The 16629-nt window shown below is 44.2% G+C and overlaps 1 protein-coding gene across 7 annotated transcripts in view; it reads left to right on the top strand.

Annotated features, from left to right (window-relative positions):
• STK32B (serine/threonine kinase 32B) overlaps nt 1-16629 on the top strand; it is a 408290-nt gene that overhangs the window by 246453 nt on the left and 145208 nt on the right. For all 7 annotated transcript variants that reach the window (XM_005554457.5, XM_005554455.5, XM_065544765.2 and 4 more), the window contains exon 4: nt 9427-9600. In XM_005554457.5, coding sequence (XP_005554514.3) covers nt 9427-9600 — 174 coding nt within the window. The remainder of the gene's footprint in view (nt 1-9426; nt 9601-16629) is intronic.

The raw sequence follows: 16629 nt of genomic DNA, 5'->3' as shown, positions 1-16629 counted from the left end.
CCTTGTCTATAAAAAAAATAATAAAAACCTTATCATTGTGAATGTTATTAAAGACATGTATCAAGCACAAGTCAGGCTTGATAAGCTCTTTTTTCCTTGTACAATATGAGCTGTCAGAAAGCCCAGCGCTCCATAGTTGGATTTCTGTAGCCTGTGAGGCTATTCTTAGCTCATCTCTTGCTGGCTGTTACATTTTTAAGAATCGCTAGAGGTGAGCATAGTGGGTGAGACCTCCCCTCCATCTGCTCCCCTCAGTGGTCAGATGGAATGGAAAGTGGCCTGAGGAGATGCCCAGCTCATTGCTCCTGTAGATGCCACCCAGTAAAAACACAGGAGATGAGTGTTGTAGACATGTGGCTTTTCCTGGCTGCAGAGATTTTCTGAATCCCACAGAATCATCTCTGGGCACCCAGTGACTTTTGCCTCAGGAAGAAGAAGAAAGGTACCTGTTTCAAATAGTTCAAGTGGCATCATGCTGCCTGGAGACTAAAAAGGTTTAGGGTTTTCTCCAGACTCTTCCTTTCCCTTTCCACTTCCCCTACCTTTAACAACTGCGTAAGTTTTGTGGATGCTCCACTGTTGGCCAGGCCCTGGGCAAGGTGAGATGGAGAGTCAGTCCCTCATCAGGTAAGAGGAGGAGCTGAACCAAGCTGTTCCAACTCCAGATTTCCCCCAGCAACAGGCACTACCTCCCTCATACGTGTTCACGTGTATTTCCTGTGTTATTAGCATGGCTGACCTTTAGTTTGTAAGCAGCCTTCGAGGCTGATGATGACATGCTTTCCAAGAAAACTGACCTAGGGACCTTGGACCAGTTAACCTCTCCTGGACTTGGTTTCCTCCATTGGGCAATTGAGGGTGATAATGCCCACGTCCCATGGTTAGATGGGACAAGTGTTAAGGGATGAGCAGGGGGTCTATGAAGAAAACCTCTTCTCCCTTCTTGATTTTAGGACTAACAGAGAGACCAGAGTCTGACAGGTAGAGGTGGAAGTATCCAATTCATGCTAACGTCAATCAGAGCAACCCACTGTAGATCAGCAGCCGAAACGGCTTGCTAACTCCTGAGTTCTGAAATGGAATCACCTCTGAGGCACAGGAAACGGTGGTCACCTGCAAGTCCCCCTCCACTAGCCAGGCCCTGGCTGTTGGAGAGAGCAGGCAGGAGTATAAACCCTCTGTGGGCAGGTCCTGAAGCAGAAGGGGAGCCCGAGGGAGCTGTGCTGAGCACGGCTGCTGCTTCTAGACTCACTCATCAGATCTATCACTTCTGCACCCTGCAAGGGAGGGAGAAGGCTATGGAGAGAGACGGGTGAGTCACTCAGGCTAATGGGAGTTCCTGGTCTCTGTGACAACAAGAGACCAGAGAAAAAGCAGGTTCCTGTAGGCAGTGACATAAACAGCAGGGCCTAGCACCCTTCCTTCGCCATCAACCCTCTACCCTCTGTCTTTTTTCTGTACAATGCCCCACTTTTGTGTAGACATCATTGACTGACCCAGTGTGCCCCACAGAATGTGGGTGCTTCAGGTGTTTGTGGCCCATTCATTCCGGAGTGTGTGGGATGCTCCTGGCTATGTGCTAAATGCAGGGGATGGTGCTGAATTCGCTAGGTCCCTGCACTCAGAGTTCACTGGCTGGTGGGGAAAAGAGACCAGGAGAGCGATGGTGACTTGGCCGCAAGGAAAGTGCTATAGGGCATCAAGCACAGAGTCTGGGTTCTGGACATGGACTATCTTGGCTCAGTCCCAGCTCTGCCATTCCCTGGCTGCCATCTTGGACACGTTACTTAATCTCTCTCAACCTCAAGGTCTTGAGCTGTCCAAGGTAGTTTGTAATAACTCCTACCTCAAAGGATTGTTGGGAGCATTAAATGAGTGCATATACATAAAGCACTTAGGCTGGGCATGGTGGCTCACACCTGTAATCCCAGCACTTTGGGAGGCCAAGGCAGGCAGATCACTTGAGATAAGGAGTTCAAGACCAGTCTGGCCAACATGGTGAAACCTTGTCGCTATTAAAAATATGAAAACTGGCTGGGCGCGGTGGCTCAAGCCTGTAATCCCAGCACTTTGGGAGGCCGAGACGGGCGGATCACGAGGTCAGGAGATCGAGACCATCCTGGCTAACATGGTGAAACCCCGTCTCTACTAAAAAATACAAAAAACTAGCCGGGCGAGGTGGCGGGCGCCTGTAGTCCCAGCTACTTGGGAGGCTGAGGCAGGAGAATGGCTTGAACCCGGGAGGTGGAGCTTGCAGTGAGCTGAGATCCGGCCACTGCACTGCAGCCTGAGCGATACAGTGAGACTCTGACTCAAAAATATATATGTGTGTGTTTGTGTGTGTGTGTGTGTGTGTATGTGTGTGTGTATATGTGTGTGTGTATATATATATCTATAAACTAGTCAGGCATGGTGACACGCACCTGTAATCCCAGCTACTGGGGAGGGTGAGGCAGGATAATCGCTTGAACCCAGGAGGCAGAGGTTGCAGTGAGCCAAGATCGTACCACTGCATCCCAGCCTGGGCAACAGAGGGAGACTGCATCTCAAAAAATAAAAATAAGAAAATAAGGCACTTAGAATGGTGTCTGGCAGAGAGTATACATCACATCAGTGTTAACTGTTATTATCATAAGGGACTAGGGGGTTGCCTGCCTCAGTTTCCAGAGTTAGGGAAGGCTTAAAGAAGGGAGCATCAGTCTTAACCAGGGTTTTTCAACCTCAGCGCTGTTGCCATTTTGTAGTAGGTAACTGTGGTGGAGGCTGTCCTGTGCATTGTAGGATATTTAGCAGCATCCCTGGCCCCAACTCACTAGATGACAGCAGCACCCCTCCCAAATGTGACAACCAAAACTGTCTCCACACATTGTCCAGTGTCCCCAGGGGAGCAAAACTGCTCTGGGTTTGGGAACCCTGCACTAACCTGAGAAGTGAGTGATGGACAAGAGGACAGAGGTGGTGCTCCAGGAATAAGGAATATTGTGGGTGAACGTGTAGAATTGTGAGAGTGTGGGTCCATCCAGGGACTTGTCCTAACATGACAGCTCCCTTATGAAGATCTTAAGCCCAGTTAAGCACTCAAGTGCTGACTTCTCCCACTAAATCCTTGGCTTCTGGCAAGAGCCAAATGCATAGGAGAAGCCTACTGAGTACTTGCTGCTGTGTGTGTGAGCCCGTCTTTGTGAAGTCGTCCCTGAAGAACATTCACCTCATGCTCTGCTCTAAATTTATCCTGTTCTGAAGAAAGTTCATCCGTGAGCATGATGCACAGTCTCATTGCTTTGCCCCATGTAGCAGTGCTTCTATGAAATTGGATTTTTAATGCCTTCAGCCTACCTTGAAGCACATCATGCAAAAAATTCCTGTTCCACTTATTACTGTGTTTAGAGTTATTTTATGTGGACCCATAGTTCACCACATTACAGAACACTATCTTCATAAGAATCCAGTGGAAGAAATTTCCCGCTGATTTCAGTACCAGGACAAAAATCTTGCTTTTCCTAAACAATTGGTTTTTTTCCACATCAGCTCTGAATCATGTGGCAGATCGCGTTTCTCTTTTTACTCTGTGTGCTGGGGAGATTTGAGGCACATTGATGGCCCATTTCAGGCAAGCACACAGGATCTTGAGGCATAAATTGGGGTATTTTTTCCTGATTCTATTTTCTTGGTTTCCTTTTTTTCTGTGAGTTGATCTTTGTCTTCCTTATTTTTAATTCCATTATGTTATATACATTTCACAAGTCACCTGAATCCTTTCTGGAATAAGGTAGGAAATTAATAATTTTTTAAAAAATAAAACATGGAAAATCGCATTCTTTATGTTGTTCTATTGCAATAGCCAGGCAAGGATTTATGCCTTCACAGCACACAATTTTCTTTGCTCTTGCAAGGAGAGCCTAATTATCCAGATTTTTCCATTAGGTCAGAGTTACTGTGATAGAGCTTAGCTCTCTTATTTGTGATCTCCATCATTTCCATGACAATGTTCAGCACTATTATGAGAATATAATTATAATTCTAATACGAGAAGAAGCAAAAGGGACAATGTCACAAAGCTGTGGAATAGTGCAAAACTACAGAGAGAGAAATGAAAGGTCATTCTCTGTTCTCCAGTAATAATATTGAGTCTCCCGGGGAATGTAGGGTCTGTGGCCTGGGGCAGAATGTGGATCTGCAGTGAGAAAAAGCTACAACCTGAATTATTGCTTAAATTATTGTTCTCTTTGCATTTTGGTTTTCCTCTTTAGGATTCATTCCAGTGTGCAAGTTTCCCTCTGAAAATTCATGTTGCTCCTTCAGAGAGTTCTGATGGAATACTGAATGAGATACCCTTTGACAGTTTAGCTGTGACTTGAGAGTACAGAACTCACTGGTTATTAATGTAATGTTTCAACAGTCCATCAGCTATTAGAATACAAAATTGCACATCTGTAGGAGGCATATTATATTTGATTCCTGTGGTTTCTTTTGGGGCATCTATATTCTTCTATCCAGTAGCAAATACATGAAAATTTGTATCAGGTAACTGAGTTCCAAGTCACAGAAACTCAAAGTAAAGTAACTTAACTTTTTAAAAAAACAGTCATTGCTCATGTAAATATGAGGTTTAGGGATAGGTCTTTCTTCTGACGAGGTGGGAGCCAGTACCTCCAACAGTGCCTCTTTCTGCATTTAGCTCCCAGCCCTGCTTCCCTCTCTGCAGGTTCTCTCCCCAGTCAGGTCTTATTGACATTCTTTTTTGTTTCCTAGTGCCTATAAAAGTTATGTTTATACGATACTGTACTCTATTCAGTGTGCAACAGCATTATGTCTAACAAGTATACATAGCTTCATCTGAAAATACTTGATAGGTACAATGCTAACACTCATCTGAGTCTTCCTTCAACAAATCACAGTCTTTTTGCTGGTGGAGGGTCTTTCCTCAATGTTGATGGCTGCTTACTGATCAGGGTGGTGGTTGCTGAGGGTTGGGGTGACTGAAAATTTCTTAAAATAAGACAACAATGAAGCTTGCCACAGTGATGAACTCTCCACTTCATGAAATATTTCTCTGTAGCCAGTGGTGCTGTTTGTTTGCATTTTGTACACAGTAGAACTTCTTTCAAAAGTGGAGACAGTCCTCTCAAATCCTACAGCCCCTTTATCAACTAAGTTTATGTAATATTCTAAACCTCTTGTGTCATTTTAACAATGTGTACAGCACCTTCATCAGGAGCAGATTCCATCTCAAGAAGCTAGTTTCTTCACTTATCCATAGGAGAAGCAGCTCCTCACCTTTTAACATTTTATCATGAGATGGCAGCAGTTCAGTCACATTTTCAGGTTCTACTTCTGATTCTAGTTTTTCTGCTACTTTTACCATATCTGCAGTGCCTTCCTCCACTGAAGTCTCGAACCCACGACTTCATCCATGAGGGTTAGAATCCACTTCTTCCAAACTCCTGTTAATGTTAGTACTTTGACCTTTTCTCATGAATCATGAATGTTCTTAATGACATCTAGAATGGTGAATCCTTTCCAGAAGATTTTCAATTTACTTTGCCCTGATCCATCAAAGGAATCACTATCTATGGCAGTTATAGTCTTTCAAAATGTATTTCTTAAATAATGAGTCTCAAAGGTCAAAGTTACTCCTTCATCCATTAGCTGCAGGATGGATGTTGTTTTATCATGAGCTCTTGGGTGACTAACAGTGGTAATATTTTGAAAGGAATTTTTTTTTCGAGAAGTAGGTCTCAACATTGGGCTGAAAATATTTGGTAAATTTTGCTGTAAACTGGTGTGCTGTCATCTGGGGTTTTTTATTCTACTTACAGAGCACAGGCAGAATAGATTTAGCGTAATTCTTAAGGGCCCTGGTATTTTCAAAATGGTAAATGAGCATTGACTTCAACTTGAAGTGACCAGCTGCTGAAACAAGAGAGCCTCCCTAACAAGAGAGCCTGCCTTTGAACCTTTGAAGCCAGGCATTGACATCTCCTCTCCAGCTATGAAAGTCCTAAATGGCATCTACTTCCAATATAAAGCTATTTGCTATTTTTTTTTCTACTTTGCAAATCTCCTGTTTGGTGTATTCACCTTCACCAATGATCTGAGCTAGATCATCTGGGTAACTTGCTGCAGCTTCTCCATCAACACCTGCTGCTTCACCTTGTGCTTTTATGTCCTGGAGATGGCTTCTTTTCTTAAACCTCATTAACCAACCTTTGCTAGCTTCCAGCTCTTTTTCTGCAACTCCCTCACCTCTCTCAGCCTTTACAGAATTGAAGAGAGTTAAGGCCTTGCTCTGGATTAGGATTTGGCTTAAGGGAATGTTGTAGCTGATTTGATCTTCTATCTAGACCACTAAAATTTCCTCCATATCAGCAATAAGGCTGTTTGGCTTTCATGTCTTACATGCGTACATTGGAGTAGCAATTTTTATTTCCTTCAATAACATTTCCTTTGCATTTATAACTTGGCTAACTTTATGGCGTTAAGAGTCTAGCTTTCAGCCTATCTTGGCATTTGGCATGTCTTTCTCATTAGGCTTAATCATTTCTAATATTTGATGTAAAGTGAGAGATGTGCGATTCTTCCATTCACTTGAACACTTAGAGGTCTTTGTAGAGTTATTAACTGGCCTAATTTCAATGTCGTTGTGCCTCAGGGAATAGAAAGGCCCAAGGAGAAAGTGAGAGATGGGAAACTACTGGTCAATGGAGCATGAGAACACATCCAACATTCATCCATGAAGCTTTGGGTGCTATACGGATGCCATTTGCAGTGCGTCAAAACAATTGTAATAGTGACATCAAAGACCATTTATCATCGATCACTATAGCAGATATAATACTGTTTGAAATATTGCAAGAATTACCAAAATGTGACACAGAGATACAAATTGAGCAGGCGCTATTGGAAAATTGACCCTGATAGACTTACTGGAGGCAGGGTTGCCACAAACCTTTAATTTGTAAGAAAGTGAAGTACAGTAAAACAAGGTAGTCCTGTGCTTCCCAGCGAGACTGTGTCACTTACGCGCTCCTCTTTGTTGAGGGGAAGGAGCATGAATGAGGTTATACTGGCCCTGAAACAGATCTAAATTCCAGCTGGTGGCCGGGCTCGGTGGCTCATTCCTATAATCCCAGCACTTTGGGAGGCCGAGAGTGAGAGTGAGAATAATAATTAGTAATATCAACAGTAATAAAAGCTTTCTGGGCAAACAAAAATATTTTCACTGAAACTTCTAGAAATAGTGCCTTGAAACTATGACAGAAATATTGGGAACGTCTGGGCAGCAGTGAGGCTTTGGGCTGCCCCTGGGTACTCTGGGTGCCTCTGCCCAGAAAGGCACAAGGGCCTCTCAGCACGGGACAGCCTGGGAGAAAGACGGCAGCTTCAGCCCTGCCCCCTCCACCCTCGCAGCACTTCCTGTGAGTCTCTGACCGTACACACTTCATTCCATCTCTGAGGTTTGTTCCGGTCTCTAATTCCATGAGGAGCAGGGACTGTATCTTACTCCACTCCTGCTCATCCATGTCACCACGGTGACTCCCAAAGGTGGCCCTCCGCTGTTTGTGCAGGTTGTGGGTACTAGGCCATGATCCAGCCTCCCGCCATGGATCACGCTGTTTCCCTCTCTGTCTGAGTCACACAGCCTGTGTGTTCCTGACCCGGTAAACCCCTTATGGGCAATGACTTTCCCAATTCCTCCCGCCCACCTTCGCCTCCTGGAGCACTGGCCTCCTCCCTTCCCACACTCCCCCGCACCCTGGAAAGACTCCTAGAATGCCCACCCGTGCATTGTCAGTGACTGTCTGCCTGGCCCCTCCCAGGGCACTGTGCACTCCTCCAGGGCAAAGACAGTTTCTTTGTCCCAGTGTCCCCAGCACATAACCCAGTGCCTATCAGACAGTAGGTGTTCCGTAAGCACCTGGTAAATTCATGATCTGGGGACACAATAAATAGCCTCCTTCCTTGCCTTAATTTCTGAACAATTATAAACAATGGGTAAGACACACAAAGAGGATAGATACGACTTGTGTCCAGCCATCTCCTCTCGCCTGGACCCCAATCTCTGCAACAGGAGCTGAAGAGGATTAGAGGTCCTTCCAACCCTGGAATTCCCTGTCCTGTAAGCATGCAGTTCTGTTGCCTGTCCTGGGACCAAATCATACATCAGGCTCCCTCCCCAGGGCTGCACACCCAGGATACTGGAACACAGTGGGGGTGCATTACAGCAACATCCCAACAGTGTATGGTCATCAGGGCACTGCAGCGAGTGAGAGCCAGGGGATTTGGGTTCTTGTCCCCATACCTACACTGACTCACCAAGTCCCTTCTTCCCTCTGGGCCTCAGTTTCCTGTTCTGTTAAGTGAGGGGAAGGACCTAACTGATTCAGACTAATATCTAAGGATCTAAGACACAGATCTAAGCTTCCATGATTATATTCTGCAATTCTGTGATTATGTTACATGATTCCATTATTATACCCCATGAATCTACAAGGAACTTGACAACATTTTGTGATGTGATGCTATCCTACAATTGTTTAACAACAGTCTCAGATTCTATATGTTGGCTCTTCAGTCCTTAGAAAGCCCAAGTGCATTTTTTAAAAATGAATTTGATACTGTATCAATTTTCTACTGTTTCAAAAACAAAACAGAATACCACCCTAAAACTTAATGGTGTAAAAACACCACCATTTAATCATCTCATGTTTTGTGGGGTAACTGGGCTCAGCTGGACTGTTCTTCTGCTCCACATGCTGTCTGGGGCTGCAGTGGAATATCAAAATGCTCAAGGCGGCTGACTTGTGTGGCAGCCATTGGCTCTGGCTGTCACTGGGAACTCAGCTGGGGATTCGGTTTTCCTTCTTTTGTCCTCTTCATGTGGCTTGGATCTGGCTGGGTTCCAAGAGGCAAGAATTAGAAACTGCCCATTCCCTTAAGGCCTAGACTTGGATGTCCCGTAACACCACTGCGTTCAAGAGCTGCAGAAACAAGCTCCACGTGGGGAGCAGCATGCATGTGCAGGGAATGGAGGGAGTGTTTGGGAGGGGAGTGTGTCTTTGGAGGCTAGCTCCTGCAAACAAGTGACACCATCTCATTAAAGCACCTGCTAAAAACAGATGAAGAAACATGCTGGAGTCCTGTCGTAGTTGAACTATCATCTGTCTGCCAGAGCCTGGGAACTAATGCTGGGTACTCCTGCTTGCCTTTGCTATGTAAGAAGTGAGGAAACCCCAACAAATGTGGAGGCAGCCTGAGAATTAAAAGCCTTTGCCCCTTCCCCTGCACTCCCATAGCACCATGACTCAGGCAACTCAGTGCCTGTCTCTGAGCCTCAGTTTGCTCTTCTGTAAAATGGGGGCATTGGTCTTGAGGGTGCTGAAGGTGCCTCCACCCCTAATGTTCTCTGTCCCTCTGTGCTCCTAGGTACTCCTTCCAGGACGAGGAGGACATGTTCATGGTGGTGGACCTGCTCCTGGGAGGAGACCTGCGCTACCATCTGCAGCAGAATGTGCATTTTACAGAGGGGACTGTGAAACTCTACATCTGTGAGCTGGCACTGGCCCTGGAGTATCTTCAGAGGTACCACATCATCCACAGGTAACTGGGCTGCTGGCGGGATGCCTGGGACAGAGGCACCATGGGCTCTGAGCAGTCTGCGGTAGTAGGGGGAGAATTTTGTCTTTGACATGGTTTAAAAGTGGTAGTGCATCAGGGGAAGAAAAGAAGAACACTTTTATTCCTATTTTTTTTATGTTCTTTACAACCAGCACGTACACCTCCCATCCTGTACCCATACACTACTGCTTAGAGATGTAACTGGTGGCTGGCCTTATCTTCTCTGCTCCAGTATGCCTGGGGAAGCTGGAACATTCTGTCCCCCTTGTCTCAAGTCAGAAAAGTTATAGTAGCATTATTATACTAGTGAGTTGGGAGTGTGAGGGATTCTACTCTCTTTTTTTCCGTACTTAGAAATCAGTGCTGTGCATTGTGGAGGATTTCTTTCTCTTGGGAAGCCTCAGTGCTGGCTCTGGGCTTTGCATAAAAGCTCTGAGTTTCTGCAGCCTCCTCAGGGACCTTGCTTCTCCCTGCTATGCACAGCAGTGCCGTGTCCTACACAGATGAGCAAAGTGACTTTGTCTGCAGAAGCTGGAACTCAATGAAAGGCTTTGGAAAGTGATGGTGTCATTCATAACTCTTCTCACTGACCCCAGAAGAGGTAGCTGGTGTGAGGGGCTCCAAATTGGTTTACCCATGGTCTTGCGCTGTGCTTAGTTGATCTCCTTGTAACTTAACTAATTTTGGAAGATTTGGAAAAGATGAGGACTTGAACTTCTAGGTAAAGATGACAGATTAAGCACATATGTCTACATTTTACCCTTCTTAAACTCCATTAAATGACAGTAAGGAATATTTTAAAAGTGATAAAGTTATGAAGACAGGGAACACTGGAAGGGGACCTCAGTGAAAACAGTGGGGAAAGGTGGAAAGAAAGATGTAAAGTGATCGATGACTTAGGATACCAGAAATTGAATTTAATGTTGCTGCTGAGAGTGTCAAGAACTAATAGATACTAAAGAATTCCCCCAAAGCTCAGGAATTGGCAGCACCTGGTTATCTATGGGATGGGGGCAGTTGGTGAAAAGAGGCTATAATAAGGTGAATTGTTGAAAACTTCTTAAGTAGTATTGAGAAACACAGACCTGTTTCCCAACTCCACAGAGCTGGGCGGTTGCCCACTTCCTTACCCAAAAGAGAAAACTAAAGGTGAGTCTGCTAATGAGGGTAAAATGGAGAGTGTCTGGGCTAAGTGACATCAAGCCTGCCTGGGTTGGGATACTGTACTAACAATGGCAAGATTATCTGAACATATATGTACTACATACTGAAATGACAGCACCCTCCCCCCCACACACAACTGAGAGAATGGTGCCTTTATGCCTTCATTGGCTACGCAGGGAACTCAAGTGATTTCAGTGGAAATGTGACTGAGCCCAAAGGAAAGAGATTGTGCCAACAAAGGTTTTCCAGGACACCTTAGAGTATAGGTTATAGTAAACAAGCGCCATTTATTCATTATCAGCTCCCAATTAAGTTAATGACAGCATGGGATTATCAGACATCCAAGGAAATCATCTAACTTGAACATCAAGATCCAATCAACAAAATGGGAAAAAAATAATAAAGCTTAGGCTAAACAGCGACTCTGGAAACATCAGAATAACTGATCAGTATTTTCAGAGGATAAAAGAAGAATTTTGCATGTGTGAAACAAGAAATAGCAGTTTTTTTTTAAATTCAGGGAACAAACATCAGAGCTCTTATAAATCAAAATTGTAACAGCAGAAATTTAAAGAATTCAAAATATATGTTGGAAGATAAAATCTTTATACTTTTCTATAAAGTAGAGTAAAAAGGCAAAGAAAAAATATGAGAGAAAACATAACAAAGTTAAAGAATCACAGGTTTCAACACAAGAAATAATAAAGACAAAACATAAAGGAAGAAATCATCAATGAAACGATTAAAGAACCATCTCCCAGACTTGAAATACATGATTTTCCATATTGAGAGAGCCTACCAAGGGCACAGAGTAATGGCTAGAAACAGACACATACCAAAACAAATGTCAGATCTGATCAGCTTCCAGAGAAGAGCCACATGTCATAGAGGCTGAAGAATCAGGATAGTTTCAAATTTTTTTTGTTTCTGTTTTTGTTTTCTGTTTCTTGAGACAGGATTTTGCTGTCATTCAGGCTGGGGTGCACTGGTACGATCGTGGCTCACTGCAGCCTCAGCCTCCTGGGCTCAAGTGATCCTCCCACCTTGCCCTCCTAAGTAGCTGGGACCACAAGCACACACCACCAGCCCTGTCCAATTTTGGGGGGTATTTTTTTTGTAAAAACAGGTTTTCAGCACGTTGCCCAGGGTGCTCTCAAACTGCTGAGCTCAAGCAATCCACCCACCTTGGCCTCTCAAAGTGCTAGGATTACAGGTGTGAGCCACAGCACCCAGCCAGTTTAGAGTTTCTTAAATGCTCAAAGGCAGTGCAGACCTGCTACTCAACCATGTGTGAGGGTATACATTTTTCCCAGTTCCAGGTTTCAAAAAGCGGTCCTCCCATATACCTTTTCACAAGTACTAGGAAAATGAGATGGACTCCAAAATGAATGAATGAATCAAAGAGGACAAAGACATGGAATGCAGAAAGCTGGAACTCCAGCCAATCAGGTAGGCATAGGAAGTCTCCAGGATGATGCTGACGGGGTGTCAGTTGTGCCTCACATGTATGCCATGACCAGTTCTGATTAGTGTGGATCAGAGACCCTGGGAGGGACTTATTCAGGAAAAGTGAACTGATAGAATTCCTGATGCACCTGGCCTTGAGAGATTTATTTAGCTAGCTGGGAAAGAATCTGAAGTGGAGTTATGAGGGGTTCGGGGGAAAAAACTCAGTAAAAATAACATCATTAATTTTAGGGAAGGAAAATGTTGCACATGACAACATCTGCATAGAGTACAGCTTACTAAATGGGTCAGCCCTGGATATAATACCTAGTCCTATCACCTAAACCCTGAAAATCTAACCAAAAACTCAATGATACTCCATTGAGAAACTGGGGAAATGGGAAGGATGACTGAGTCTCCTGGGATTAGAGAAAGACGGCTAAATCTTTATCTTCCCTAGTAGGAAGTCCAGTCTCCAGGGAGAGCCTGGAGTTAAAAAGTGAAGGAGTCATTAGAAGTCTGTCATTTAGAGATAAGGAGTTAGATACCAAAATTATAACCTGGAAGAGATGAGTGGATAGAGGATAAATGGGGGAGAAAGTGATAGGATTAATGCTATTGTGACAAAATGTGTTTGTAACAGAAAGTGATAGGGATTGTCGTATTGTAACAAAACTTGCAAAACGATTGGCTCTTTGAACTATTTGCATATAACTTTGATACAAATAACAGTAGCAAACGCAGCAAAATGAAAAGGAGGAGAAGGAGAATAGTAGTAGTAAAGATATTGTTCAGCGTAATACACAACTGTTCATTCACTCAGTCATTCACTAGCTTTTGAATAAATGCAGGCATTCTGGTTGTGGAATCTGTGCTTGTCAGTGTGATGCTGTACTTCCTAAAGAAGGTCACACCATGGTAGAGTATGCTTCTGTTCCTTGATGGGGCTTCTTTCAAGGTGCCGAAAGAGTTCTTTACAGATCAGTTGTATATGTGTCATTCATGAATTACTGTAGCCATTCATGAACTAGAGTGCAATAGATAGATGATCCATGTGTCCAAATTCCCTGAGACACTAAGTCATGTGGACATTGGTGAGATAAATGCCAGTGTTCCAGAGCTGAGCTGGATGAACAAGGCAGGAAATGGAACCATTGCATGACAGCATGGTTGGCTGGAGCCATTTCATTATGATTCACCAGATTTCAGAAAAAGTTTTAAGTCATTCTCAAATATTCCTCTGGTAGAGGTCATCTGCTCTTAGATTCCAGATCTACCCTGGGGAAAGGAGCTGTCCGGTAATTTATGGGAATGTTTTAAAGTTTACTAAGCAAATATGTAATGATTAATTTTCTATGTCAATTCGACTGGGCTAAAGGATGCCCAGAGAGCTGGTAAAACACTACTTCTGAGTGTGTCTGTGAGGATGCTTCCAAAGGAGATCAGCATTTGAATAAGTGAACTGCATGAAGCAGATGGCCCTCCCCAGTGTGGTGGGCATCAGCGATTCCTCGGAGGGCCTGAATAGAATGAAAAATTGGAGCCATTCACTCTTCCTACTTGAGCTGAATCATCCGTCTTCTCCTGTCTTCAGTCATCACTGTTCCAGGTTTTTGGGCTCTCAGGCTTAGACTGGGACTTACACTCACAGCCTCCAAATTCTCAGGCCTTCATGCTTGAACTGAATGGCACCGCTTGCTATCCTGGGTCTCCAGCTTGCAGATGCAGATCCCAGGACTTCTCAGCCTCCAAAACCAGCCGATTCCCATAATAAATCTCTGTTATATATGTTTATCTATATTCCATTTCTTTTGTTTTTCTCGGAGAACGCTGACTACTGCAGTTGAATTACCTTCCCAATTCTAAAATTATAAACTTGGCAAGGCTTTGAATCAGTCTTTTTTACCCCCTTCCATATGGTTCCTAAATCCCCCTTTCAATGTGTGTATGTGTAGATTTGAAACTGTGTATCTGAACACAACCATGTGTAAGGATGTATGGAAATGCTGTGCGATGTTTTGCATTAATTCAACAGCTAAATTGTTGAATCCTCTACTGCGTCTGTACCAGACACTTTCAATGCCATATTCATACCCTCAGATGAGTGTTGCTTCTTTCAAAGTAGCCACACTTGGAAGTGGAGGAATTATCCCACAAATGCAAGCCTGGGTTGGATTGCCAAGGATATTTATCTTCCATCTTATTGGACTTAGACGGGCTACCAAACTCTGCTCAACTTTTTGGACCTCGATTTTCTAATCTGAAAAATGCTCCTGGCCGGGCGCGGTGGCTCAAGCCTGTAATCCCAGCACTTTGGGAGGCCGAGATGGGCGGATCACGAGGTCAGGAGATCGAGAGACGATCCCGGCTAACACGGTGAAACCCCGTCTCTACTAAAAAATACAAAAAAATAGCCGGGCGAGGTGGCGGGCGCCTGTAGTCCCAGCTACTCGGGAGGCTGAGGCAGGAGAATGGCGTAAACCTGGGAGGCGGAGCTTGCAGTGAGCTGAGATCTAGCCACTGCACTCCAGCCTGGGTGACAGAGCAAGACTCCGTCTCAAAAAAAAAAAAAAAAATGCTCCTAATTAAACCTACTTCTTGGGCTGTTATGCAAATTTTATGAGAAAATGTTCATAAAGAATTTATCTATGCCTGGCTTCTTTTAGATGCCTCATTCTTATTTCCTCTGTCTGGGGGAACTGGACTTGAAATCTGATGTTCAATCTTTCCTATATACTCTGTGTGACAAAACTCCACCCTTTGAGGATGGTGTTATAGACCTTTAGAAAATAAAAGATATTTTACGGCATAGCCCAGTGACTTTGATAGTGCCCAAGCAGGGAAATACCACTATCAGTCCCAAACAAATTGTTTTAAAGCAATGAGAAGATTTACTTTTCATAGCATTTGAATTGGCCCTTCATTCTTTAAATACCCATCTGGGCAAGGCTGTGTACCAGCTCCCAGGAAGAAAATGATGAATGGGACTCAACTTTCTGGGTAGAACAGGCACCCCCACAAATGATTGCAGCCAAGGCTGCTGACCATGACAGAACACTACACAGCACCAGTGGGAGCTTCAAGGAGGGGCGCCCAGCCAGCCTGAGTTGGGGAGTGGGGCAGGGGCTGAGTTGGCAGAGAAGGCTTCCTCTGCCATACTCCGTCTGTGATTTGTGGGATAATTAGGAATTAGAACTGAGAAAAGGAATGCAGAAAGTACTGGGCAGAAGGGCCCAAACTTGAGAGGCCCCAGGTGGGTGGACCCTGTATTGCAAGGCTCAAGGGTGGTAGGGAGCACACCCTAACAGGCCCTGCTTTTCTCATTTATTGATGGGTTGAAACTTGGGAGTGACATGGTCTAACTTGTCATTGAGAATAATCTTTCTGAAGGCCCTAGAAGTGCATCCCAAGGTGGATCTTCATCCAAGGCAGGACTCCTTGGCTACGTATCCAGGGTATACAAAACTAAATAAATAACAGCAGTGACAATGAATCAAGTTTATTAAGCAATGAATCAAGTTTATTAAAATGTGTTGACACTACTTTAAACTATATACGTATACATATGTGTGTTTGCATATGTGTATATATGCACATGGGGTATATACATGTGTATGTACACACATCGTATATATAAATATTTATAAACACCCATACATATATAATACACACACCCACATACATGTACACACACAAATATCTTATTTAATCCTTACAGCAATGAAATGAGCTAGGTAGTATAATGACCCCATTTTGCAGAGAGATTGGGTGATTTGCCCCAGGACACACAGCTGGCGGGTCATGGAACCCTGGCTTTGAAACAAGGCGTTCAAACCCCAGATCTCAGGCTGATGACCACTGAGCACACAGCTCCCTTGTTCCAATTGCACTGAACTGTTTACAAAATGCTCATAGGAGTGAGTGCCTGCATATATTAACATACAAATGAGCACATATGGATTTCATCGACTCCTCACATCCGCCCCAGAGGAAGGCACTGTTCCCATGGTGTGGATGAGGCAGCAGGCATTTCTGGGAGCTAAGCCTCTAACCCGGGGTCACACAGCTAGTTAGCAGTGGAATTGGAGCTTTTAACTGGAACATGACTTGTAGTCAAAGGCTCTCTGCACTACACCTTGTTGCCTCCCCAGATGCAAAAGCAAAGCTAAGGTTATGTCCTGTTCACAGTCACATCAGCTAATTGTTCATAGATACCCAAAACAGGAACCAGATGCTCGCTTCTTCACGGAGTGTTCCTGATCACATTTTATCTAGCTAGGTTCTCACTTTATTGCTCACCACATACTTTCCCAAAGCACTTTGTCTACTTTCTTCCTGGCATGTAATCCTAATTGATAATGATTTAGGCAATAACTTACTTCTAGGCATCCAAGGAATAAA

The sequence above is a fragment of the Macaca fascicularis genome, chromosome 5 (genome assembly GCF_037993035.2).
Source record: "Macaca fascicularis isolate 582-1 chromosome 5, T2T-MFA8v1.1".
NCBI lineage: Eukaryota > Metazoa > Chordata > Mammalia > Primates > Cercopithecidae > Macaca > Macaca fascicularis.
The sequence above is the reverse complement of the archived record's forward strand: the minus strand, read 5'-3'. Positions and strand labels throughout refer to the sequence as shown.